This window comes from Phragmites australis, chromosome 7 (genome assembly GCF_958298935.1).
Source record: "Phragmites australis chromosome 7, lpPhrAust1.1, whole genome shotgun sequence".
Classification (NCBI taxonomy): domain Eukaryota; kingdom Viridiplantae; phylum Streptophyta; class Magnoliopsida; order Poales; family Poaceae; genus Phragmites; species Phragmites australis.
The window spans coordinates 23843414-23870817 of NC_084927.1; the positions used below are offsets into that span (position 1 = coordinate 23843414).

At 43.1% G+C, this 27404-nt stretch overlaps 4 protein-coding genes and 2 pseudogenes across 4 annotated transcripts; 3 read left to right on the top strand and 3 right to left on the bottom strand.

Annotated features, from left to right (window-relative positions):
* The first annotated feature begins 654 nt into the window (after nt 1-654).
* On the top strand, nt 655-1589 carry LOC133923506 (probable calcium-binding protein CML25/26). The gene has a single exon (XM_062368791.1). The coding sequence runs from the start codon at nt 848-850 to the stop codon at nt 1295-1297; it is 450 nt and encodes a 149-aa protein (XP_062224775.1). The 5' UTR covers nt 655-847; the 3' UTR covers nt 1298-1589.
* A 345-nt stretch (nt 1590-1934) lies between these two features.
* On the bottom strand, nt 1935-4950 carry LOC133925494 (uncharacterized; annotated as a pseudogene).
* Nucleotides 4871-6182, top strand: LOC133925495 (probable pectinesterase/pectinesterase inhibitor 51; annotated as a pseudogene).
* Nucleotides 6183-8103: 1921 nt separating this feature from the next.
* On the top strand, nt 8104-8902 carry LOC133925496 (histone-lysine N-methyltransferase ATX5-like; the record flags this gene model as incomplete). Its single annotated transcript, XM_062371408.1, has 2 exons — nt 8104-8319; nt 8435-8902. Coding segments are annotated over 2 exons (348 nt in total), but the record flags the coding sequence as incomplete, so codon positions are not given.
* A 5528-nt stretch (nt 8903-14430) lies between these two features.
* Nucleotides 14431-16963, bottom strand: LOC133924261 (uncharacterized protein C57A10.07-like). Its single transcript, XM_062369713.1, has 4 exons — nt 16756-16963; nt 15895-16673; nt 15259-15383; nt 14431-15085 (listed from the first exon to the last, which is right to left on the bottom strand). The coding sequence occupies exons 2-4, from the start codon at nt 16481-16483 to the stop codon at nt 14765-14767; spliced, it is 1035 nt and encodes a 344-aa protein (XP_062225697.1). The 5' UTR covers nt 16484-16673; nt 16756-16963; the 3' UTR covers nt 14431-14764.
* A 3072-nt stretch (nt 16964-20035) lies between these two features.
* LOC133924262 (glycolipid transfer protein 3-like) lies at nt 20036-26760 on the bottom strand. The gene is made up of 6 exons (XM_062369714.1): nt 26367-26760; nt 25996-26051; nt 20992-21122; nt 20726-20861; nt 20458-20601; nt 20036-20363 (listed from the first exon to the last, which is right to left on the bottom strand). Exons 1-6 carry the CDS (start codon nt 26656-26658, stop codon nt 20328-20330), a joined length of 795 nt encoding a protein of 264 aa, XP_062225698.1. The 5' UTR covers nt 26659-26760; the 3' UTR covers nt 20036-20327.
* Between the last annotated feature and the right edge of the window lie 644 nt (nt 26761-27404).

A 27404-nucleotide genomic window follows, 5' to 3' on the forward strand; every position in this document is an offset into this window, starting at 1 on the left:
TAGCTTAGCTAGCATGCGGCGGCCACGATGTACGTCGTGCGCGCCGCACCGCACCCGTCCTCTCCTCCGTCTGTCTCCAGTCGGCGTCAACAGCCCCACCGCGGCGGTGCCAGGCGATCGACGAGCTGGTAGAATTGAAGAGGTAGCTAGCGCGCGCTGACGAGTTGCTCCGTCAGATTAATTGGCCATCAGATAGCTGTCTGGACCTTTCATTACACTAGCGCGCCATTTCCTGTGGCCCCTTGTTGATAACTTCATTTCATGTGTATTTGACTTTTTAGATCACATTAATATAACGGCTAGGTAGCTATCGGCTCGTCATCACACTGCTGCTATCGGCTTGTCTCGCTCGATCAACCCCCCGGCCCCTGGATGACAGAAAAAACTAAGCCTCCGTTGCTAGCTGCAAGCAAGAGATACCAAGCGTATTTGACCTGACCAATGAACTGGTTGCGGTGCTTGCAGTAGGCGTATAATCAAGGACGCACGATGCATGCCTGTTCTCCAGAAAAGTCGACGCGGAAATTACATCGCAGCCCACATCTAAACCTAGTTAATTAAGCGATAGCTAGCTAGCTAGCGTATGGCATGCGTGACCGAGAACCTTCCAATTATCTCTCTATATATATAGAGAGAGAGAGGCACAGACACTACATAGATCTCAATGTCTACCTACCTACCTACGTACACAGCCACTAAGCCACAGATAAGGCCGGGTTCGTGTGTGCATGTGCAAACATACATGGCTGCTTAGGCTTAGCTCCCAGTCCACCGCCAGCTCGCGTCTGATCATCTTTGCATCGATCGACAAGCAGAAGCAACACCCACGTGGTTGGGAATCGCTGCCATGGCAGCATCTTCGTTGTTCGCGGCCTTGGACAAGGACGGCGACGGCAAGGTGTCCGCGTCCGAGCTGCGCGGCTGCATGGCGGCAGCGCTCGGCGAGGAGGAAGCCGCGGCCATCGTCGCGGCGGCGGACGCCGACGGTGACGGCCTGCTGGACCGCGACGAGTTCCTGAGGCTGGCCCGCGAGGCGGATCAAGAGGCCGATGAGGACGGCAGGTGGCGGTGCCTGAGGGTGGCATTCGCGATGTACGCGGACGCGACGGCGGTGGAGGGCGAGGGGGCAGGGCAGCACATCACGCCGGCGAGCCTGCAGCGGATGCTCAGCCGCCTGGGGTCGCAGGAGCCGGGCTTAGACGAGTGCAGGGCCATGATCTGCAGGTTCGATCTCGACGGCGACGGCGTCCTCTCGTTCGATGAGTTCAGGGTTATGATGCATGATGGTCTCATGTGATACATAAGCGGAATACTTGATGTTTTGGATATACATGTTGCTAGACTCTTCTAAACTTAAACTTTGAATTTTGCTTTGAATATTTAAGTTGGAATGTAATTCGTGGTGATGCTTTGTGTGCGGGTGTGGCTGTACATTGTATTCTCCTCTCGTTGTAACGAATGACAGTGCTCGTGCCCTAGTTTCCAAAAAGAAAATTAAAAACATGGGAATCATATATGTTGATTTGTTTTGTAAAATACTTTTTTTAATGTAATTTTGTTGAAAATAAATATATTACAATAGAAGCTAAGCTGAGGGTCAAAGTGTTTTGAAGACCATATCGATGTTCAAAACACCAAATATTTATGACCGGGCGAGTACTTGTGCCCTGCATGGATCTTAGATAGATAATGCCATAAATTTTGAACTTGTATTTTTTTTTATAAAGAGATAGAACTTATGGTGTAGTCCATTTGAGATTTGTTGTAAAACATGAAAAATTGAATGAATTGTATATTTTATGATCACAACAATATATTCCTAAAAACCCGATAAATCGATATTAGTATGAACATACTTTGTGAGGTAAATCTACACATGTTGTTTTTGTATGTCAATTATGGATATTCATAAATATATTGATGACAAAACTTCATTAAGTCTGAATGCACATCCTATAAACACCATTATTTATGACTAGATGAAGTACCAGAACTTCAAACCCACACATCGTTGAGTTACTCTAAGAAACTCCAACGATATAGTTACAGAAAAACAAGTAATTTTGGTGTGCCTTAGAGTATATGATCACAGTTATAAATATAATATATAAAGATATAGTCCTGGTGTGCCCTATACGGTTTTTTGTTTTTTTTTTTGTTTTTTGCCATTCCCTCTACTTCTTGTTCAGGGGCCTGCCCTTGCCGGCCTGCTGCCGGTTTATCTTCACATCAGCTATGCCCCAGGTGCACTCGCGCAGATCCATGTCATAAGAAATCAGCCTGAGCACGCCGTCACCTTCCTGAGGCGTGGCCGTCTCGTCGCTTGTCGTAGTGTATCTGACATACATCGCAAGTTCTTTGAAGCGTTCAAGCTCTTTGGGGATACGGACAACTCTCTCCACACCAGGGGATGACACCTTGAAAGTGATTAACCAAAGAATGTCTTAAATCAAGTACAGCAACAGGCACAATCTTGTTGATGCTTGTTTCTTCAAGAGGGTAGAAGTCTTTAACTAGTCATATATACTGTATACAGATGGGAAATACCTCCAACGATATGTTCTTCGGTATCCTTCCTGCTGACTCTGCATCGTCCAACTTTGCACGGTATGCAATTGTGTATGCTTGTGTATGCCTCAATGTCATCTATTGTTGGAGAACCATACCTATATCAAGCACTTGAGAGATATTAGATAAATCATGTCCACAGAAAGAAAACTTTGACCTGAAGGTTATCTGCAACTGACATTTTATATGTTCTATGCTGTTGCGTGTGAGTACCATGTAAAGTGTTAATCCATGTTGTTACTTCCATAGACAGTTCGCTGCCTTCTAATAAGAAATAGAGCATTCTCTATATCTGCATTTGAGTACATGAAAATATGGCATCTTCCAGTATCTACTGCATTCTTGCCTTTTGATTCATAGGCCCGAACTTGGTTTTAAGAAAACCTCATCCTTTGAACACATGATTGATTCCTCCTCAAAATTCAAAGAACCAATCTGTCGACCCACTAACATTTATATCATTTTCAAGCTCCAACAAACTGACATGAACATGACAAACTCTGAAGCTAGTGCATATGGCAGCAATTTGATACATACCTAGTGGACATCTTCTCAATGCGTACTCTGATGGTTAAATTTGAAGCTGTCTTGAAAGCATAAATCTTCAAGTCGTCATCAAACGATGCTGATACCTGCTCTGCCAAAGCCGATGCTTCCTTGTCCCACCATATGCCAGCAAGTGATATTCCACCACCAGCACCTCCATCTCCAACCTTCAGGATGTAAACGCATATGCATGATCGTTGGCTAATATTATATGGAGTGGTTTGTATTTTTCAACAGTTCAGGGTAACGCTTACATAAAAGTCCTGTTCATCATCATTCTCAAAATCATCTTCGAAGGAATAGTAGTCATCTTCATCATCCTCGTCATCGTCCACTACATCTGCATGGTTAGGGCTACAGAGTTGGCTTATTGGATACAGCAAACTACTATTCCTACATGGTAAGCTATGAAATGAAATTATTAATAGCAGCTTTGAGTGGACAATGTATGCTGGTTGCTGAAAGACTGAATGCTTAATAGTGCATAAATTCAGCGAATATAAACGCTAACCCTTACAAAACCCAGATCATTGTCGCACATATTAATAATTTGCATTGGGAAGCATCAGGTTCAACTAGGAAATGGGCTGTGCAAAGGAGCAATACAATCTGCTCGAGAACGTGTCTGCATATTGCAGCATTACCTATGGTACTGGATGAAAATAATCTACTGCACCTCCCTGTAGGATGGATGGTTTCTAATGACTAGGGATGAAAACGAATCGGATACAGCTCATCTTGTATCCTATCCCATATATTTTGTTGGAGTCGGAGTCGGATATAGTGTCGAATAATTATTTCTTCATCATGTATTATATCCTATATTTTCTCTCCGAGTCGGAGTCAGAGTGGATAGTCAGATAGATATCGGTTAGTCGTATAGATAAAAAATTAGACTTTATTTATCCCTGCATATCACATTAAATAGTATAGGAGTGTATTATCATATTTTTAAATAAAATCATAATAAATTTTTTCGTAACACCTAATATTAAGATACTTCGGACAGATACTAGTCATCATATATCATATCTATATTTTTTTCTTGATTCAAAATCAAACACGGATACCAATCATCTTATATTTACTTCGCAAGCCTTCGAATAATCGAAAATATCCATCCTATTTTCACCCTTACTAATGGCTGCCTAACTAATAACAAATGCAATGTTATACCTCACACGGGCAGCATGCATTTCAGGCACATGAATATCTAATGTGCAAATTGCAAAATGCTTTACAGTATGAGCACTCGACCAAGTGACCCAAGAAATGGAGCCAAAATGCAGAGTCCCCAACAACTCTACTTCCAAAACTCCCAATCACAGGAGCGCAAAAAACATTTACCGGGACTCGAAAAACCATTACAGTCACCGTCGTCGTCGACAAAATCCTCCTCCTCTTCCACCTCCTCGTCCTCCATCTCATCAACTAAATCAACGGCTGGCTCCTCAACCGGAGGCTCGTCACTGTACCCCTTCCTCTCCTCCTTGGCGAACGGCACCACCGCTGGGGCATTCCGACGAGCGATTGGCGGGCATGGGCACCCAGGAAAGGCGGCGGCCGCCGTCCCAGCAGGGAAAGAGCTGGGCAGGAGACGAAATCCTGTTGATGGCTTGATGGTGTAGCCACAAGGCAAGCGCCCGTAGAGCACTCTTCCGGCGACCAAATCCATCAATTAACCGGATCACTATCAAGCGTGGGCGCGCGCCAGTGTCCGAACGAGACCAGACTTAAAGAAAACCGCCTTCCCTAGCGCGGCCGCTCCCACCCCCTCACGTCCCGCTTTCTCAGCTCCCTTGCCCCGCGAACCCTAGCCGCTGCTGCCCCCAACCCTTCCTCCGCCGCATTCCCGGCACGGATCCGCCCGGACGCCATCGTCTGCAAGCCGAGTCCGGCAGCGAAGCCGTGCGGCTACTCGACCGTGCAAGCCGCCATCAACGCGGCGCCCAACTACACTGCTGGCACTTCGTCATCACCGTTGCTGCAGGTATGTACAAGGAAAATGTCGTGATTCCGTACGAGAAGACCAACCTTTTGCTGGTGGGGAGGGCATAGGGGCTACCGTGATCACCGACCGCATCGCGGAGCGTGGGGATTGACCGGCTGAAAGCACATTTTATATAATTCTATCTTAAAAAAAATTCTCGTACAATTTTTTCTATATTTTATTATAAAAAAGATGATCTGTAGTATAATAGAATCTTATAGAATTTAGGCTTGAACTTGATTCGTGATGGGTTCCGTGTCAGGGATATAACATTTGAGAACAGGGCGGATGCTGGCGCTCATCAGGCAGTGGCGTTCTGGTCAGTGCTGGTCTGACGGAGAATGTAGAGTTCCGTGGGCACCAGGATACGCTCTATGCTCGCACCATGCGGCAGTTCTATCGCCGGCGCCGTATCGTTGGGACAGTGGATTTTATATTTGGGAATGCTGCGGTGATGTTTGAAGAATGTGTGATTAAGACCGTGCCACGGGCAGAGGGAGCTCGAAAGAGTGCACGAAATGTGGTGGCGGCGAATGGCAGGATTGATCCAGGGCAGACGACAGGGTTTGTGTTTCGGAATTGCACAGTGGATGGGAACAAAGAGTATGTGGCTTTGTTCCAGGCAAAGTCACAGTCGTACAGACTGTACTTGGGGCGGCCATGGAAGGAGTATTCCAGGACAGTATATGTCAGTTGTTATTTGGGGACGGTTCTCAGACCGGAAGGATGGCTTCCTTGGCGAGGAGATCTTGCACTCAAGACATTGTATTATGGGGAGTTTGATAGTCGAGGTCCTGGTGCAAACTACACGGCAAGGGTTGATCGGAGCAGTCCGACAACAGAACAGCATGTCAGATTCTACTCAGCGGAGAACTTTATTCAGGGCCATGAATGGGTTGCGTACTAACTATAGTCTATAGAGTGAATTGAATGCTTAGATTAGTGATTCTTGGTGGCCTTTCAACAGTACAGTGTGAAAAAATTCTGGAACTGGAAATACCTTCAGCCATTATCCTAAGAATCTGAAGACGTATCACGTATGTGTTTCTTGGCACAAAAACCCAAACAGATGTGGTTTCTTTTTCCTTTTACCCACAGCTGTACCTCTTTTCTGTATATGTATGTTAGTTGTTTTTTAATAAGTTTGTAGTTGCAATTTTGTTATTACATTACCCCTTCCATAGAGTAAAGACTGAAAGGTTTGCTGCAGAATATGAAGAACATCTTTACTTTCGTTACTCTTGCTCGTAAATTGTTGTTGGCTTACTGTTGTCTCTGAATTTTTTGTCTTTAATTTCCATGGTCCATTGCCCATGAAACATTTATATATTTTTAGGACAAAAAGATATATTCGTAATACTTGGTAAACCCATGGAAAAGAAAGATCAATAGATTCGTCATCTGTTGTATGAGCTGAATGACTACTAACAACTAGCAACTCCTTCAGAACTTTTGTCTGCATGAGCGGAGGTAAGACCCCTCATTTCGAAATTCGAATAGCAGCTGCAGGCCAGTTCCTTGTATGCATTTTCAGGTAGCAGAATATCCACAAACCTTAATGTGAGTCATTTGCTTTGATGCAGTCTGAGCTTTGGTGTGTCAACTATATATGGATGCACCATCTGAACCTTGTCGACGTGCAGCGGCTATGCGAGTGAAGTTTACTTGGGTTGTATGCGATGTTGAACTGTGTCAATGAGCTCCTGATGAATTGATGAGAGAGCTTTTGTAACACCCTTTGTTTTAACATGTACTAAAAATCACTAAAATTTTAAAAAAAATCGAATTTGCTACAAACTCAAATAAGTAGGAAGTAAATTGGGCTAAGTATCCCAAATTCACTCCAAATTTGAATTTTCAAATTTTGAAAACCTACACAAATTGAGCCCTTATTTATTTGCTTTGGTGATGGATAAGGATATTTTGGGATTTTAGACAACAGACACCGCCGTATTTGCGAAAATAGACAACATGTTGACGTATTTACAAATTTAGTATCCGTATTCGGAACCTCAAACGCCGAAAACTGACTTTCGGTAACTCAGAATCCGAAAACAGTCCGGTCCCACAATTTTCGGCAATTCAGTTGTCGAATACGGCACTGTTCACCGTATTCGGCAACTCAGTTGCCGAAAACACTGTAAACAGTGCCATATTCGGCAACTGAGTTGCCGAATACGGCCTGTGCATGCGTCGGCGCCCGGAAGAAGCTAGCAAGCAAAAGTGTATAAAAGTGCATGTTTTTTATTTAATTCACGATTTTTTTTGAAAATACAAAAATAGTCTAAAAATTCTAAATGTTTTCATGATCAAACTAGAGATCACCAGCAACCCATTTTAATTAGTTTGGTCCAAAAAGCCTGAGCCAATATTTAATTAGAATTCTCCAAATAAGTCAACTTTTATAAATTCTAGCAATATTTAATGCCTCAAATAATTTCTAAAAATCTAGAAAAATTCACTAATATTGTTATAATGTGATATACTAATTTATAAAAATATTTTCATCCCTATGTTATTTGGTGAAAAAGTGAGTTCCTTTGTAATGCTTCGTTTATATGTATTTTTATCATTTCATGTGATATTCTCTTTTTAATTCAATTTGAATAAAAATAATGCAACATGCACAAAATTTTGGTTCTCATATTAATATTAAGCCTTTGTAATGCTCCATTTATATTTTTTTTATCATTTCATGCCAAATTATCTTTTTAATTCAATTTGAATAAAAAATTCAAACATGCACAAAACTTTGGTTCTCAGATTAATATTAAAGCCTTTGTAATGCTCTATTTATATGCATTTTTTATCATTTCATGTCCTGTCAAAGGTATTATTTTTTTATTTTGATGTGTTACCTTCTTTGTTCACTTGCTCCATAGTTTCATCAACCAGTAGGATCTTCAAATGATATTTCATATTATTGCTGTTCCTCACAACATGCTCAAGTTGTGTTCTTTTATTAGATATATTCTACTAGTGCTTGATGGTATCTGTTTTTTTCACCAGTCTGGTTTGTTACCCTGTTTCATGCTATTAAACTTTTACCACCTTTTTGCATTGCCACAGGTGGTGCTCTCAAGCCAACAGATGTTGACCAACTGTGGGTTCATGTTACATGCGCCTGGTTTCAACCTAAAGTCTCTTTTCTAGTTGATGCGACAATGGAGCCAGCAATGGGCATACTGAGCATCCCTGTAGAGTATTTTAAGAAGGTTAATACTTTGATTTGGTATTTTCTCAATTTTGTGCAAGATATTTATTGTCTGTGCTTATTTGTTCAAATCTCACTTAATCTTTGTTAACGTGATGCTTTCATGTCAACTCCAGACATGCGTTATATGCAAGCAGATGCATGGTGCCTGCACCCAGTGCTGGAAATGCTCTACTTATTACCATGCAATGTGTGCATCAAGAGCGGGATATCGCATGGAGGTAGACTGCTTCTGTCACATTTTGTGATGGACATTTATGATGACAATTTTGTTTGTTTATCCATTTTTATAATTAATTCAGCCTGTGCAAATCTTATTAAATGAGCATACAATTATTATCTGCTCTACGATTCGCAGTATTCAAGCACCTACTTCTCACTAGGCTATCACTTCATTCTTAAGATAGTTTGTGCTACTACCTTTTGTGTTTAACATACGTCATGGAAAAACTAACTTCTGTAACTATTTCATTTGTATTAATGTCCAAACAGTTCCATTGCAGCTAACACTTAATATAACTTAATGTGCTGTCCTTCAAGCATAACTTGTCACATTTGTTTACACAATCCATCCTTTGATGTAATAATTTTTTATTCAAATTGAATTAAAAAGATAATTTGGCATGAAATGATAAAAAAAAAATGGAGCATTACAAAGGCTTAATATTAATATGAGAACCAAAATTTTGTGCATGTTGCATTATTTTTATTCAAATTGAATTAAAAAGAGAATATCACATAAAATGATAAAAATGCATATAAACGAAGCATTACAAAGGAACTCACTTTTTCACCAAATAACATAGGGATGAAAATATTTTTATAAATTAGTATATCACATTATAACAATATTAGTGAATTTTTCTAGATTTTTAGAAATTATTTGAGGCATTAAATATTGCTAGAATTATAAAAGTTGACTTATTTGGAGAATTTTAATTAAATATTGGCTCAGGCTTTTTGGATCAAACTAATTAAAATGGGTTGCTGGTGATCTCTAGTTTGATCATGAAAACATTTAGAATTTTTGGACTATTTTTGTATTTTCAAAAAAAATCGTGAATTAAATAAAAAACATGCACTTTTATACACTTTTGCTTGCTAGCTTCTTCCGGGCGCCGGCGCATGCAGAGGCCGTATTCGGCAACTGAATTGCCGAAAATTGTGGGGCCGGGCTGTTTTCGGATTCTGAGTTACCGAAAGTCAGTTTTCGGCGTTTGAGGTTCTGAATACGGATGCTAAATTTGTAAATACGTCAATATGTTGTCTATTTTCGTAAATACGGCGGTGTCTGTTGTCTAAAATCCCAAAATATCCAGAGACATTTAGGGAGACATCCATTGATGTATGTTCTTTGCTAACGATGTGGTTCTAATTAAAGTATGATAAGGGTTAATAGTAAGTAAATTAGAGTTATAAAGATATACTTTAGAATCGAAATGTTTTAGATTTGGTAGGATCAAAACCGAATATATAAAGTGTGATTTCAGTGATACTAGATATGAGGGAGAATGTGTTAGTCTCGGTGGAGAGGTGGTTCCTAAAAATAATACCTTTCGATATTTGGGATCAATGCTACAAAGGATTGTTCATATCGATAAAGATGTTAGTCGTAGAATTAAAGCCGGATGGATAAAATTGCGCCAAGTTCTAGCATCGTTTGTATGACGTTGAATGTTGGCCAACTAAAAGATGACATGTCCAACAGTTAAGTGTAGCAGATATGTTTATATTGTGATAAATTTATGGTCATAAAGAAATAATTGGATCCGAAATAATGATATACATGATAGGGCAGAGGCAGTGCCAATTGGAAAAAAAAAACTCATCCAACATCGATTGAGATAGTTATGGACATATCCAACGGATGTCTCCAGAGTCACTTGTGCATAGCGGGATACTGAGACGGACTGATAATATGAAGAGAATCAGGGATCGATCAAACCTAATACAGAAGGAGTCTATAAAGAGAGACTTGAAATATCCCCAAAAAACTATCCACGAATAGAAGCACGTGTAAATTAACAATCAATGTATTAAAATCATAACTTATGCATCAGCCTCTTTGTACCATTATTACTTTTATTTTTTTTATATTACTAGAACTTTTATTATCATTATTATTTTCTTATTATCTTTTTAGTTAGATTTTGTGGGTTTTATCTCTAACTTATCCTAATTTGCTTGGGATAAAGGCTTTATTGTTATTGTTATTGATGTTGTTGTTGCACAAAGTGAATCACATTGCATTTTGAAGTTTTATGGAGTTTCTTAAAAAAAATCTTTGCAGTTCAAATTTGAATGACCCCGACTTTTGGGTTCCGACAGCTAGGCCTGATGGGAGGCAGGAAATTCATGTCAAAAGGACGCTTAACTAGTGGCGTACCAGTTGGAAACTTGGAAATTCGAATGCTTAGGAGTTAAAACAAAACAACTACTCTAGGCTATGTGAATCTTTATCTGACCTCTATTTTTTTCAGTTTGTAGATACAAATGCGACTTGCTGTTGGAAATGGGAACTGGTACGGTTCCTTTCGAAAACACGGTAAAGTATCGCGTCATGTATAATGTTGGGTGCAACTCATGGCGCATGACAGCGGCGAGTGAAGCAAACCCCTACCAAGTTTCAGTGCATGGGAATGAGACGGAAGAGATTCTTGATACCAGCGAAGTGAAAAGATTCCGCCCTTGGAACGTAGACGGCTTACTGTTGGTTGCTAAGTTAGCTAATCAGGATAAGTCTTCGGTCCAGAGAGAAAAAGCTGAAGGCGGTGAGATACAATACATGTTTATGGGGGAGATGTTTAGTCTTATTTATCCGTCTCATCAGTTACAGTGTAAATCTATTTATAGCTCATACTCAACCATTTCATACCATAATTTACAGTATTACCCTTATAACTACCACATTCTCAATATATTCGGGGGTATTTTGATACCATTAAGTACATTTGCACATTTACAATTATATCCCAGACCGTTACATGGGCTTCGAAGGACGTGCACCTTCGCCCGAGCTCTCATAAGGCCAGTCGCAAATGGGCCTTCAGAGAACCTTCAACCAGCCTTGATGCTGCATCCCGAGTCACCCTTCGGTCTCCGTCCGAAAGCCCGCTAAGGACTTCGCCTGCGCTGTTACTCGGTGTCGCGGGTCGACCTTCGGTATCCGTTCGAAGGCCTGCCAGAGGCTTCGCCTGCGCTGATATTTGGCGCTGCGAGTCGACCTTCGGTCTCCGTCCGAGGGCCCACCAAAGGCTTCGCTTGCGCTTCCTGAAACACAACTGCATTATTTGTCATTGTACGACCACTAGTGAACTTCGCCTCACCATCCGAAGGGGCGCGTGAGACCATTCCCTAACAGTAGCCCCCTACAGGTAAGGTTCATCTTCGATGGGCCAAACCTGTGAATCAAACAATATAGCTGAATGCCATCCCCTTCGGCCCGTCGAAGACCCCTAGGGGCTCATTTTACCTTTTAGCAGATAGCCTCTTCATGTTGTTCATCATCCTTTTTCTTTATATATATATATATATATATATATATATATATATATATATATATATATATATATATATATATATATATATATATATATATGACCATTCTGCCTCCAAACAACGGTCAGGGCTCGATGACGCTAAATGTCTTCACCTCAAGCTGAACCGTCTTTTACGGCAACGGTTCAATTTCTGACGCGTCTCGTTTCAACCACCGTTAACCCTATCTTTCACCACTATAAATGCGCTCTACCCGGCGCTTCAATTTTCACCGCTTGAATTTGCTAAAGTTGTAGCTCTTGTACGAAGACTCTCGCAGTCACACTTCTTTCTGAAGCCCAGTGAGAATGGCTCCGAGAGGCAAGACAAGCCGCCTGAAGACCTATTGGATTGAGAAATCTAAGGTTGATGAAGAAGTACTGGTTGGACTAGTAAAAGAGGGTTTGATCAGCGATGTTTCGAAGGTTAGGCTCCCGAAGGGCAAGAGACTCCGGAGCTCGAAGATGACGAAGCCATTGTCTTCATTGACTACTTCCGAGCAGGGCTTCGCCTTCCTTGCGATGAGATGATGCCGAAGGCTCTGAAGCTGTTTGAAATCTACCTCCACCAGCTGACGCCGAACGCCATTGTTCGGCTCGGCCTTTCCTCCTGGGCGGCGTGTTTCGAAGGAACGAAGGCATCAGCCAGAGCCTTCGCCGTAGCGCACATGCTCCATCACCAACCAAAGCCGGTTTTCGCACGTAACGTGCAAAGCGAAGCCCACTATGGCTGCTTGAACTTCACTTATCGTGCCGGCCTGGCCACGCCAGTCGTGACATACAAAAATAAATGGCCGAAGGACTAGACGCAGTGGTGGTTCTACCACATGGTGGACCGAGAGGAGTTTCTCGTATCCAAGTGCGAAGAGGTGAAGGGGATCCGCGCCCCCGATGTACAGCTGAAGGCCTCTCAGAAGGCGGCATTTGAGGCCTTCACTAGGTGCGCGGAGCATCTGACCATGCGTGATCTCGTAGAAGAGTTCATGACGTCTAGGGTATGGCCCCTTAGCTAGGGTTGGACCATCCTGAAATTCGGTGGCAAAGGGTCGGAGGGGCTCTATTGTCCCCAGCCGGACTTCCGATGTTTCACAGGTATTTTCTTTTATCATGTTCTTAACTGCACTTCGGCTCTCTGTCATTTCTTTACATTGTTTGCTTTGTGGCATGCTTGACGGTGGCTGAAGTGGAGACTAAAGGCATGCTTCTTTTTGGGAAATTTACCCAGGGCGAAGCCCAACTCTGTGCCGACCAGGGGCTCGGTCGGCAACTTAACCGGATTGTTGAGTTACGAGGCTTTGCCTATAAAGACAAACCAAAGGTGACTATGCTCTCTTCAGGTCAGGGCGAAGGAGAAGGCTCCCCCGAATGACGAGGCCAGCGAAGCATCTGCTGGTGACAGCAAAAAAAAGAAAAGAAAAATCGCAAACCCTTCGTCGCGAAGGGGCAAAAGGAAGAAGACACTTACCCTGAAGAAGAAACCTCGCGAAGTAACCCTCGACAACCTAAGCGAGAAAGTGACCCCCGAAAACTCAATGACCATTCGAGTTGTGCCCCCTCGACGGGAGCCTCCGAAGGGGCACAGCTCCTTCCCACCTGTTTTTTATTTGTAGTTTAGGACTCAAAATAAGTAGTCTTCAACACACATGTTTCACTGTTATTTTTTATAATTATTTCTCAGTAAAACTTGTTAAAAGTATTATGGTACGTAAGTATTTTCAAGACAAATATGTTAACATTATTTTTATATATCAAATCTTAATAATTTTATATGTATTAATGATAAAAAATTGCCTGCAGAAATTATAAAATAACGTCTATTTGAGAACAGACTGAGAACAAGGCCACCACTGCCGTGTTCACCTGCCACTTTTACACACACGCGTGCAGGCCAAGCTCGGGCACCCAACGTCCAGTGCGCGCGGTGGTAGCCTCCGGCCTCGATCGCGGGGCGGACCGTGGAATGGGACGCGCGGAGCTCCACAAGACGGCTGAATGCCCTGTGTCCCGCCGTGAGACTGCACCTCAGGCGCAGCCGCGGAAGACACGAAGGAAGAGGGCCTTGCCGAGCTTGCCGTGCCCCGCAGGAGGGACTGCGCCGGAGCTGGCCAGGACGCGGCGTGCTGGAGAGCCCACCCGGACCAGTAGAAACCCGATCGAGCCAAGCCAAACCACTTCGGCGAGATCTCGAGAGAAGAGGATGTGGGAAGAAGAGCCCAGCCTGCAATACAGTCGAGACTCACATACATACACTACAGCCAACAAAATGAGCTGGAGGAAAACCGTTCTTGTTCACATTTTCTTTTCTTTTTTTCATCTCGTCTGACAGCAGTGTACTAGTAGAGGTGGTGGTGAAGATTTCATTTCCACCTCTCTACCTCCACGCTGTAGCGTTAGACCCTACAGCGTGAGCGTGGAGCCAATGAGGCATGGCATGGCAGCCAGCAGAGACATTTGTCGCGTCTCCAAGACGGGCTGCTGCTACCAAGAAACTCCTGCTGCCATAAGCTAAGAATCACGAGTAGACGAACAGCAGGATAATCACATACACGTGTCCATGGGATGTCCAGGCTTCCAAAGGCGCAGCAGGCTAACCTGCACGGGCAAGTTCTTCATTGCTTGCATTGCTAACGGTACCAGAGTACGTGTACAAACAAATTCACAAGTTTCAATGGACAGTGGAAACATGGGAGGATAACCAGGGGAGAAGAAAAAAGAAAACTCTATATATTGAACATGTAGCATGCTTCCATTGTAAAAACGATCCCACTAATCCTAGTGTAACTCTTCTCTTATCCCTCACAAAGCAGACAAGATCGAAAACATATTCTGTCAGTCCAGAACCAGGTCATTGCAAGAATGTTGGGATTTCAGTGGCAGTAGGAGTTTGATCCAAGGTTCATGTACGTTGCACTATTGAGTCCAAGGAAGGTGCCCAGAGTAAGGCACCGGACCGCAATAGGAGAACAGACCCTTCAGTTCAGGGCAACCATCAGGGTACGGAATGGTACGGTGAAATGGGTCCCTCTTGAGCTTCTTCACATGAAGAGAACCAAGGCATCCATATGGATCTTCCAGGAACTGAGACCTGACAGATGCTTCACCTTTCACAGCAGCCTCCCTTGCTGAAGGTGTTGCCGGGGTACCTGAGAAGAAGAATCTTCCTTCTGGAAATCCGAGTGCGGATCTGTGCAATTGTGCGAACCGTTCCTCCTTGAAATCATAGCTTACGACCTAAGAAACAAATGTTCAGATGCGCCCATTAGTGAATGGTATCTGTCAGAACTCACAAAACATGAATTAAAAGTTTGGAAAAAGGATCATCACTTATTACCATATTGATACTGATAAGTAAATAGGTGATTCAAGGTTTTCACTAGAGCGTTCTGAAAAGAAGAAACGCTTACAGTTATGTTTTGTGGGTATCTTCCAGTGAGTTCTCTGAAACGGCAGACGCTAAATAGAAGGTTTTCAAAACTATCTCGCGCATGCTCCTCAGTTAGCGCACGGCTCCTTACACTCTCATCATTTCCTGTGCATGTACACACAAACAGTAAGTAGTTTACCGAGGATAATTGGCAAGTCATTCAGAGATCAAGAATAACCAGCAAACTGAAACTTCAGGCATGAACAGATAACAGATCGGGAAGTAAGCAATATAAACTTCAGGAAGCATCTAATTGTCTGAGCCTATATTCTGATTTATGACTATTTATGTTTCAGGGATGGATTCATGCACTGAATTATATTTTTCAACATAACCAGGATTGAAAATTTCAGACACTGCTTAGTGTTATAGGGGCCTATAAACAAGTAGCCAACAATGAGGCATACTGAGACCATTTGAACTATCCACTCTCAATTCCGAAATCTCTATCATACAGATATGCAGTCCCTAACACAAGTTTGTGGTTTGTTTTGCATTTTATTAGAGCAACTGAGTGTTTAGTAGTCAGAACTCATAAGTTAGAAGTACTTGCACATGTTGGCTTAATCTTTACTAAAGCACGTAAAAGAACAAATGTTCAAGCAGCTGGACTCACCGAACCAGCCTTTTGATTCTGCAATTGCCCAGTAGCTCTGCGCCTCGCTCCTCGGGCCGGCATCTCTCCTCGTCTCTCCACCGCTGAACAGCAGGAGCGCATCCTCATCCCTCGCAGCGATCTCTACCCCCTCCTTGATGTGCGCCAAGAACGTGGCCACCTGGCCAGGGTGCTTCTGGTACGGCTCCAAGAACCACGAATCCTCGCGGTCAATCTTCCCGCAGCTCGCGCTCGTGTAAATCGAATGCCCAGCCACCATGACAAGGTTCCGGAGGCTCGGGAACGGGTACCCCCCGACCTCATTCGACCACGCATTGCTGCTCCTCATCGTCCTGAACCGGGTCTCGTACACGGACAGGAGGATCAGGATGCTGAGCCCGAAGGACAGCAGGATGAGGGCGACCGCGACGGGGTGCGCCTCGTAGAAGTATCGGACCCTCATCAACGCCGAGCTCACGAGGCCGGGGGCGTCGAGGTGAGGATTCTTGGGCTTGCGGCCCTTGCGGGGGATCCCGGACTCGAGATCGAAGTCTGCTCTAAGGTAGCGGACGGACTTGGGGCTCCCCGGACCGAACCCCTGGCTGCTCATCGCGCTCTCAAGAACCCGGCCTCTCACACCATATCACACCAGTAGCAAATCAAGCTGTTCGTCGCAGGTAGGTGTACTAAGGCAATCCCAGATCCAAATATTGAACTCAGGTGGGATGCTGTTTGGTTTCAAAATCAAAATCACCAGTTGTAGCGAGCGCAACGAGTAGGGAATCCCAGGAGGCAGCGGCCTGCGAAGAGGAACATTTTGCACCAGTTAACGCGACTACGGATCAAATCGATAATTGCTTGAATTGGCAGTAAAGATCCCACCTTTGGGTGCCGCCGAGAACAATTTGGTGAGGAACCGCGCGCCGGGGCGGATCTGCGGAGGGGGAAGGGAACTGGCGACGCCGAGGAGGGAGGGAGAAGCGGTCGGGAGAATCCGCGGGGAGGGAGGGCGACGCGGCCCGGCGGGATGGCAGCGTGGCCGTGCGGCGCTACTGGGTGGGAGGGTGGCGTCGACCGGCGCTCGGCGCTCGGCGCTCGGCGCTGCGCGTGCTCCAGTCGGGTCGTCAGGGAGATGTGTCGGGACTCGAATCGGGAGGGGAAGCGAAACTTGGTCGGGACTCGCGGCGGACTTGGTCCGGCTGGACCATGTCTCACGAGGGGCAAAATTGGCAGTTCAGTGTTCTAACTGTTCACTCGTGAAAATGAATAAAAAGGCGAAATTGCCCTCAACGGGACGGGAGTGTAATTATGTAGCTTTACGGGGTATTTTGGCAACGCATATATTTTAGTTGTATTTTTTTATTTAGAGCAAGGCATATATTTGGTACGAGGACAAAAATTGCTTGATTAGCAGTAGAGATTCCACAAATTGGCCAGGAATCACGCAAAATAAAGAGAGGAATTGCAACTTGATCGAATAAACTTGGATTTATGTGGTTTTGATGGAATTCTAGGTTAGGGGTGAGGGTTTGGGAGCGACTAGTCTGCACGCGTTTGTCAGCAAAATAGCTAGTGTGCTATCCGGCTGGCCCTCCCCACCTTCTTTTTTTTTATAGGGTGCAAATTAATTAAATTAAGAATATCTATTTATCCTCTTTTTAGTTTAATCAATTACTCTATTTTTTTATGTTATTAGTAGAATTAAGAAGGGTTGATGAATACCTTAGATTTATTAATTTGCACCCCTAGTTTTTTTCTTCTCCCTCTTTGCTTCTTGCTTCTTCTCTAGTTCTCTGCAGAAAAATTGTTTCAAGTAGCAAATTGTTTCTGTTGAAAATGTTTTGAGTAAAAAATTGTTTCAACTCAACAAAGTCAAAAAAAGTTTGAACGCGAAAAGGACAGAAGTTTCAACTGGATAATTGTTTAAAGTGAAAATGTTTCAAGTCAAAAAAAGAGTTTCAGTTCAAAATTTTCAAGTGGAAAATTGTTTCAACTGAAATATTTCAAGATTTTGTAAATTGAACTTGTTCAAGTCCTCATATTCCTACTTTAATATAATGTTGGGAGGACGTCTCTCCTCCCAATCCCTTTTTAAAAAAATTAAACTTGTTGGCCCTTTTGTGTGCCGTGGCACTGCACCGTTTCGATGTGTTGCGAGCGTACTGGCGTCTGGCGAGCCTGGCTCAGATTTTTTTTTCTCCGTAACAGGAAAAAGGAAGCTAGAATAAGGATGGTCAAGCACATCATCGCCTAGGCAGTAACTTTTTTTTATAAGAACAGGAGAACTACCCGATCTATTAATCGGAAAAAAAATTGCAAAAACACCCCAAAATCATTTGGATTTTGACTTTCCCTCTATAAATTATTTTGTTGGAAAAAAAACTCCTAAAATTTAGCTTTGTTGCAAACACCCCTGTCGGTGACATGGGAACCAGGGGTCCCCGAGTCCCGAGGCCAGAACAGCAGAGTGCCACGTGACGCCCTCCCTCGGGGGTTATCTCCCCGAGGTCCGAGAAGACCAAGTCCCGGGACCTGAGCAGTCAAATTCTGGGAGAGAGTGCTCGAGGCAGTGAACAGTGGTTCCTGAGCACCCGAGTTCCCCAAGGACTAAGAGAGGGCATATCCGGGAGAGAGTGCTCGAGGCTGCGAACAGTAGTCCCCGATCACTCACAGTTCCCCGAGGGCCTGAGAAGTCCTTCGCCGGTGGTCCCCACAAGGGCTCAGCGGTGAGGTGTCAATTGGTGAGAGGCCCGATGCTGCATTTAAGAGGGCGTGTGGCCTGTCACTTCCAACCACTCTCCCCACGCTTGCTGTCAGTCTCTGCCATGGTCTGGCAGGGAGGCATGGGGACATTTAATGCGTGGGTCACATCACGCGTCATCCGGCGCGTCTCGGAATAACACCTGCCGCCCTGCTGTGTCAGACTCGCTCTGACCAGGCGGGCACGCGGGGCTGCTCGGTGGCTGCTCGACGGGCCCTCCCCGTTGCACCCGCTGAGAAGCGGGATGATGACGACAAAGACCGGACGGGGGCGCGTTTTCAACTCTCCCCGTCACCTCAAGCTGCAGTCTATGATGGTTGCTTTTCATTTATGGCGCCTTGGAACTTACGTCAATCCTTTCTGGCACGCCACCTGCCCTGCCGGGTATAAAAGAGGGGCGGGCTCCCCGGAGAAGAGGAACACTGAGACTGAGCTCTGAAAACACCGGAACACGTCAGACGAACTCGGGCGACGGCGACGGAAGAAGCATGAAGCTCTAGATTTAGACAAACATTCTTGTAACACAGCAGATCCTCAGAGAGACATTCTCAGAGCATTTATAGCATACACACAGGAGTAGGGTATTACGCTCAGTGCGACCGGAACCTGTCTAAAAATCCCCTGAGCATTTATTTCCTCCGGCATCCAATCATTCCTTCCACCTGCATCTCATTTACTCCCATTTATTTCACGTACGAGACGGACTCAGAATCATCCCCCGGCCGAATCTCAAAAGGGGTCCCTCCGGATCCCCGCTTAAGGGTTCTCGCTTAAGGGTTCACCCTCCGACACCCCCCAAAATTAAAAAAATAAAAAACCATAAAAAAAAATCTTAAAAAACTAGAGACAATTTTAAGACCTTATGTTATGTTTTTCAAAAATAATATCATTTGCATCATATTTTATGGAGAGGAAGTTTAGAAAAAAAAACGTACAACTCATTTATTAACTCATGTTATTTTAACTTTGTTATGTCTACCATTATTTTTCCTACACAAATAATTGTTTAAATAAACTAATAAAAATAGTTTCCCTAATTTTAGGTGTTATAGATTAGTTATGAATTAATCTATCTGCAATACATTTACTGAATCCTGCACGTTACAATAACTATTTCAAGATTTCATATATTTTTAGAAGATAAAGGATCATGTAAGAAGACTAAAAAAATTAGTTTCATGATTTTTAATTAGTAAATAATTAACTATGCATTTAACTTGAATTAATAAATAAGTTGCACATTTTTCTTTTTTTTCAAACTTCCTCTCTATGAAATATGATGCAAAAGATATTATTTTTGAAAAAAAAATTCACAGAAAATTGTCTCTAGTTTTTTTAGAATTTTTTGTGAATTTTTTTTTAAAAAAATTGAATTTTTGGAGGTGTTTTTACAACAAAACCGAATTTTTAGGAGTTTTTTATTTTTCCCCTATTAATTAGAAGAAAGAATCTGGCCGGCTGAGTACAGACTATGGCAAAAATTACAGTGAGGAGCTTACATAGCCCGCCTAGACAGTAACTTGTACAGCAGGGGCACTGCAGATCTTACCGTCTACTCTACGAGAAGACCTATGTACAGTGGTGGGCCTACCTAGAACAACAGCTAAAAAACGGACGGAAATAAACCTTTACAGCACAGGCAAACTGAACCAGGGCAATATTCACAGAACGGGAAGATGACTTCGGTTTGCCGTCATGTCGACTTGAGCTTGTCCAGCCTGAACTTGGCCTGTGAAACGGGCCATCAGCGGTCAGTATATGATATGAATTCGAAACCGAACGACTTTCTAAGGCTGTAACATGAATTCCGGAGCAGTGCTAACCATCATGGAGTGGATGTCATCAAGAAGGGGCTGAAGCAACAATGCTAGCTTTTCAATCTCATCCTTCAGGCCAGTGCCGTCTTGGCCCATCCCTACGAGCATGCTGGTGAAGATCTTCCTCTCAGGAATCAGCTTCATTGCTATCTGTTCGACAAGTTATCGGAGATTCAGAATTGCCATAACTAGTCCAAGATCAATCAGGCAGAAACTGAGAAGTATTGGCACTGTCCACAGAAGATAAAACCAAAAAAATTCAGTATTTCCTGACTTTATATGCTGCCGAAGATATCCAGCCATGCCATGGCTTCAGAGTGACCGTGTATGCAGCTTCGACAAGCTGTGCAAGGCTCTGCTGATCAGAGTCCTCCAGTCTCTGTAATAGTGTAATAGTGAAATCCATGGATCTGGCGACGTTAGAAAAAAGATGAATACAAATGAGAAGAGGCGTTTTTACAGTCTAAATCTACGGAAGATTGCAAGTAGCTTAACAGCACAAGGAATGAATAGTGGGGAGCTTTTGCTGTGCTTGGTTACCTAGTAAGCCACAGAACAGCTCTTGCGCAGCTATCGACCTTCCTTGCAGTGCCCTCCTTGACCTCCTTCTCCACTATCTCCGTTAGAGTAGAATACTTGGGTGGGTCCAACAAGTATAACTCCTGCAGCCTCTGCAACAGGCATCAGCTGTTCAGAAAATTTTCTAAGGTAGCTTGTATGTTTCGGAAAAAGATAAATAAATAAATCCAGGCAGTATGCCTACGGATCAAGCTTATAGGCACAAAAGGATAGAGGTAACAAAAGAACATGAAATCCTCTAAATCTACAGAACTTTTCAATAAGATACTGTACGACTCGCTTGATGGGGGCTCACACGACTCGCGTTCCGCCGCTGCCACATCTTTGTCCCCCTCATCCTCTTACTCCGGCGTCCTCGCTGGTAGCGAGGGGGAAGAGGACATGTCCTCTTCCTTATTAGTAGTATTTGGGTAGATTAATCCTCAAATATAATCCCATACTAGTTTTGATCTACTAAGGTTAGGGTTCATTTTTCTCACAGTAACAAGTGCGCTTGGGACATCTGCTTCCTCCATCTCTTTGTTATCGGTGATGGCGGCTTCCGCGAGTTATCCCGCAAAGATTTGGGAATGTATGTTTTCCTCGGTCTGATTGTGAACGGGTTCGATGGAATTTTGCTACACTAGTTTTGATGCTCCTTCCGAGCCAACAATTGATAGTCGGTCAAAATGGGTCAACCCATAGTCCTACAGGTGATTAAAAGACTAATGTATTCAATGAGTATTTGAATAGGTGAAAGTATCATGACGTTGGCGACCCCAAGAATTGAAGGAAGAAGATGGCGAGTGGTTTTTACCTTTATAAAGTACTATTTTGTTTTTGAATTGAGTATAGGACCACCGTACTAGTACTATTAAGAGGGGTGCAATGTAGTAACTTTGTCATGAACTTAGTGATCAAAATGATCCACACTTAGTTTAGAGAGAGAGATACAGTTCACAATACGGATACCAAGTCAAATGCTTCTTAGTGAATCGGAAGTTCTGATCAAGTTGGATAGTCCGAACTTTGAGAACTCTGGGTTCTTGAGTTGCTATTTTAATTAACATCGGAAGTTTCGATGTTTTCATCGAAAGTTTCGATCAGGGTTGGAACCTCCGGTTTCTACCAACTTACGGGTTTGAATTAAATCTCCTATATTGGATGTTCCAATATTTGGATCCGAAGTTCTGATAGGGGTTAGAACATCCGGTTTTCATGAACATAGGACTCTCGGTTTCTATTTAATTTCTGGATCGAAAGTTCCGATCCATATACATCGGATGTTCCGATGTGTTGAATTTACCGGTTCTAGTTTGGGAAGTGAAGTTCAAAGTTGTTATTTTGTATACATCGGATGTTCCGATCGTGGGGATCGAATGTTCCGATGTGGGCTAAAAAGGTGTCCAACAACTAGTTTTTAAAGGGGTCTATTTATACACCTTTTGCCCTCTCCACTTCTAACCCTTACCCATTTCGAATCTGAGTACACATCTAAAGCAAAAGCCCCTCTCCTCTCCCTAGAAAGTGATTCATCTTTAGAGAGAGATTTGAAAAAAGAGACTGAGTGCTAGAAAGAAAAGAGTTCATCTTTGAGCACTAGGGTTCATCTTCGAGCTTCTACGCTTGCATTTGTTTCTATTGGAGATTGAGGGCTCCTAGATGGCTAAGAGTTACTTACAAGCCACCAACTCGTTTGTGGTACGTCATGAGAAGGATTATGAAGGCCGAATTTCGCCTCCGCAAGGAAAGAAATACCACAAGAACGCCGATGAGTTCTTTGTGCAACATCGGGAGGAAAATGGTTGAAAGAGATCCTGCTCAAGTGTGATCGAGCCCCTTAACAAAGATATAGGATCCCTTCAAGGAACCGAACTTTAGGAACAACATCGACTTGTCTCCACCTTTAGTTATTTCACCTATTTCCTTACTTTATTGCAAGCTCATATATTGCTTAGTGTAAATCCTAGTTGTGTTTATCTCATATAAGATTGTATCTTATAACTTGCCTTAGAGTAGCTTTAATTTTGTAATTAATTTTGTTAAGGTGAAGTTTTAACTTGTTTTGAGGAAAATTAGAAAAAGGCATATTCACAACCCCCTCTAGACTGTCATCTCGATCCTTCAAGAATACTCCATAATTAAATAATATGTTGGAATATTAATTCCATGTAAGACCAGACATGTCGACGTCTATTCAGATGTAGGGTTCACTTGCAACCATTTCTGGTTGACCAGTTGGCACAAGCCATTCCGCTCGACCCGAGAAGTTATCCCTCCGACAGTTGCCACGTGCGGATTAACATGGCAGTTGTCTCTTCTTAGGGCAGTTTTACGTCATTCCAGAGATGGCAACATCCATCACCAAGGGACAGGACGCTTCGCCAATCAACATCACCAACCGCCTTCGGCACAAGTACAAATCTGTGGTAAGCGCGCCATGGAGAGAGATCGGCTTCATTCACCATCTATTCTAACAGTCTCAAGTTCATTCACCGTGATGAGTGCGCTTGGGAACATCTAATTCCTTCATCTCTTTGTTGGCGGTGATGCTGGCTTCCATGAATTCTCCTGTGAAGAATTGGGAACATATGTTTTCCTCAGCTTGATTGTGAACGGGTTCAATGAACTTTTGCTACCCTAGTTTGTATGCTCCTTCCGGGTTGTCAATGCTTCAATCGGCAGAGCTAGCTCTGTGTTTCATGTCACCGGTTTGTTCGATGGCACCGGGTTGATGATTTTCCAGGGGAATGAATATGGTGGTCGATGCTCATTTATAGGCTTTTGCGTGTGCTAAAGTTGGTAAGCATTGCGGTTACGCTCATCTACATGTATCTCTTGCGGCGTACCAAGAATTGAAGCCTCTTCATTTTGTTTTGGTAGATCATCCGTGTCCCTCATCCTCGAGGTTCTTAGCCTCCACGCACTCTTGCGGTTGTCTACCCTGAAGGTGGTCGAGATCTGTGTTAGATTTGGAGATGAAAATTGGTGCTTGTATTTGTGTAACTTTGTTAATCTCCAGAGTCTTATGTAAAACCAAGGTTGTAATCTCCGTCATTACTTTTATATAATATGTGCCCTGTTCGGGAAAAAAAACTACAAGGCGGTGTTAGAACTGAGTATTAGCCCTCTGTGTGCGTCACTGCTGTATTGCAGTTTGTGCTAACTACAAAAGGATCACTGCACTCTACAATAGTACTACGTTGCAGCGTCAATTACTGGAATTCCATGCACAGCCCTGCCACTCAAGTCTTCATACCAAGACAATTTGTAGCCCACTTGGCCATCTCCATCACTACCTTGTCTATAGGTTACCCTCTTTTTTTAACGTCTACAACCTTCTTGCCCTCATCTTTATCTTTAAAAAGAAAAAAAATGACAAAAACTCCAGCTTCTCGTAAAGAGAAACGTCATAAAAATGGGACAAGAGAAGTTGGCGTCCAAAAATGTGCCAAGGTTGGATGTGATCGGAGCAGTTGAAGAAGGCCTGTGTGCGGCACACGTAAAGGGCCCGTCCATCACCCTCTAGCGAAAGCGAAATTGGGACGAAGAAGACGCTCTAATCGGTCCATGGCTCAGTGGGGGTAGAGATTTTTTAGCATCGGAACCCTAATCCTATCACCTTTGTCTTACGCTTCCCTCCTTCAAACCCATCGCTGTCTGCGGTCCGAGAATTCTGAAACCGATCCATGCACACTCCTCCTGGATAAGGCTATAGCTCCTGCCGTGTGCTGCTTGGACATGGAAGTCGCAAGTGGTTCTTTCACACTCACTTTAAGATGCAGAAACATGAATCAGTGGTGCACCCAATCAGATCCGAGCTATCCAAAGCACTGGTTTTCGAATAGGATGGATCCCCCTAGTTTCGGCTCGTTTGAAACGCATGAAATTCATAAAAGCATTATTCGAACTTTACTGGAAACAATTAAGCTACTGGAAAAAAATCCACATGTTCCAATGATATCTTTTGTTTACAAGGCACATGAATTTTTTTTCTACGATATAAAACACGAGTTAATTCTCACATCCATCTCTTTTCTTGCTCTACTCTCATCTAATAAAAACTCCTAAAATTAAATTATTTATTCACCTTTGTTATTCTCATCCTCCAACCTTCTCATCTCGTTACCGGCCATAGATATAGAACACATTTTACTAATAAAAATAAATAAATAAAATTAAAAGAGAAATTAACAGATAATATATTTTTTTAAATCTTATCTAAAATAAAACTGTTCCAATGATATCTTTTGTTTACAAGGCCCATGAATTTTTTTTACAATATAAAACACAAGTTGATTCTCACATCTCTCTTTTTTTCTCTCATCTCATCTAATAAAAACTCCTAAACTTTAAATAATTTATTCACTTTTTGTTATCCATCCTCATCCTCCAACCTCATCATCCCATTACCGGCTATAGATATAGAACTCATTTTATTAATATAAATAAATAAAGATATTATAAGAGAAATTAATAGATAATCTTTTTTTCAATCTTATCTAAAATAAAACTGTCGCGTCGCTCTCATGACGTATTATTTATGTGTGAACTCACGGAGAATTATATATGTGTGAATTCACGGAGAATTATTCGTCGTGGAGGGGAGTAAAATAAGCAGAGATGACATGACCCAATGCGGCTAAAAGGACCCAGTCGTTTTGGTGTGTACCCGTGTGGCCGGCACGAGACAGGGGCAACCAGCCACAGGGTGACGTACCCATAGCTACAAGCTTGGGACCACACCAACAGTTGAAGTCTTGACGATGCGAATTCTTGCAGCAATTGGATTCAAGTTGCAGTTTTTTTGTTGTTTTTTTGCTCGCTCAAGCGCACGAAATCGAGCAGCAGGTAGGCCTCTGATTGAGACTCTGTGCCTACTAGTTCGACAATCGATACCACTTCCTGATAATATTTTCTACCGGCAGATTTAATCATGGGATTATTGTTAATCCGGGAGACAAGATGAAGTTCTTGCTCACTTACCTCGATGTTGCGTTGGACGTCGAGCCTCAGCACAGCCATGGTCGGGCCGATCTTATCTGCAAGCGACACCATGGACCAATCACCAATGAACAGTCAGAAAAGAAAAAGGAAAGGCAAGAGAAAGCTGCAGCCAAGATCAAGAAGTTTTCCGGCAGGCCAGAAGTTCGGCAGTGGAATAGTAATGGCAAGCAAATCAAGAAGCACACGCATGAAATGATGCTACTAGTGAGTATCAGAAGAACCAAGAAATGAAGGAACTTCAATTTTTCAATCAAGAAGAAGAACAGAGAGCAAGCAAATATCAAAGACACACCGAGCGGTGAGTGTCAAATGGGGCAGTAGATTCAGCTAGCAGCTGGTACCCTACTCACCGAGTACTCGGAGGAGCAGGTGAGACAGGCCCAGGAATGGCAGGGTGGGCGGCGGCGAGGCGGCCGGCATGCCGCCGCCGTGCTTGAGCTTGGCCGGCGGGGACAGCTCCTCGACGGCCAGCCTTATCTCGGACCACTTCTCCTCCTCCTCTTGCTGCTCCTTCCGGTCATCTTCCCCGTCTCTTTCTTCCTTGCCCCTCTCGCCCTCCGTCTTGTCGGGGACTCCTTCCTGCGGCAGCGGCCCGGCGCTCAGGGCCTTCGCATCTCCCTCATTTCTCTCCCTCTCCACCATGAGTGCCCGTTGGAAGTCGCACCTCACGCTAACACTAATGAAGCATGTTGAGCATCCTCCCTGTTCTTTCTCTTGATGAGAGAGAGAGAGAGAGAAAGTCAAAAGCCGGGCCCTCAAAGATTTGACGAGGCGCATTTTAATTACCTCCAAACGGTAGCAGATGCCTTGAGACTGTTACACGCCAGGTGAAAAAATTATAAAATAAGTGAATTATAAATAAATAAGTATTAAATAGGAGAAATAAACAAATAAAGTCAGGTGTGTATGCATAGGTGGGAGCAATGTTCATAAAACCATTTGAACTCCGAAAACTATTCCCTAGCGGTAACCAGAAATTCGCGGTTATCACAAAAAAGTTCAAAATTTAGTAAAAATTCGCTCAAAATTCACTCGATCAGATTTAAAATTTAGAGAAAATATCGATCGAATCGGCATCCGATAACTGATCGAATTACACCGGTTACCAAGCGCATTCGACGATTTATCGACTGATTTTTTTTATTTTTTCATCGTCGGTAACCGTTTCGTTTTAGCAATTTATCAAGCGATTTTCTCGAATTTCAATGAATTTCAATAAAAAAACAAAAAATGACTTAATCTTATAAAATCAATACTAATTCATCTGAGCTTCAAATCAAGTTAAAAAAAATTTACATGTAACATGATCTACATTATAAAAGTATTTATACTCATAAAAAATTAAATATGTTTTATGAGAAAATATATTTGCTAAATCAAGTTAAATG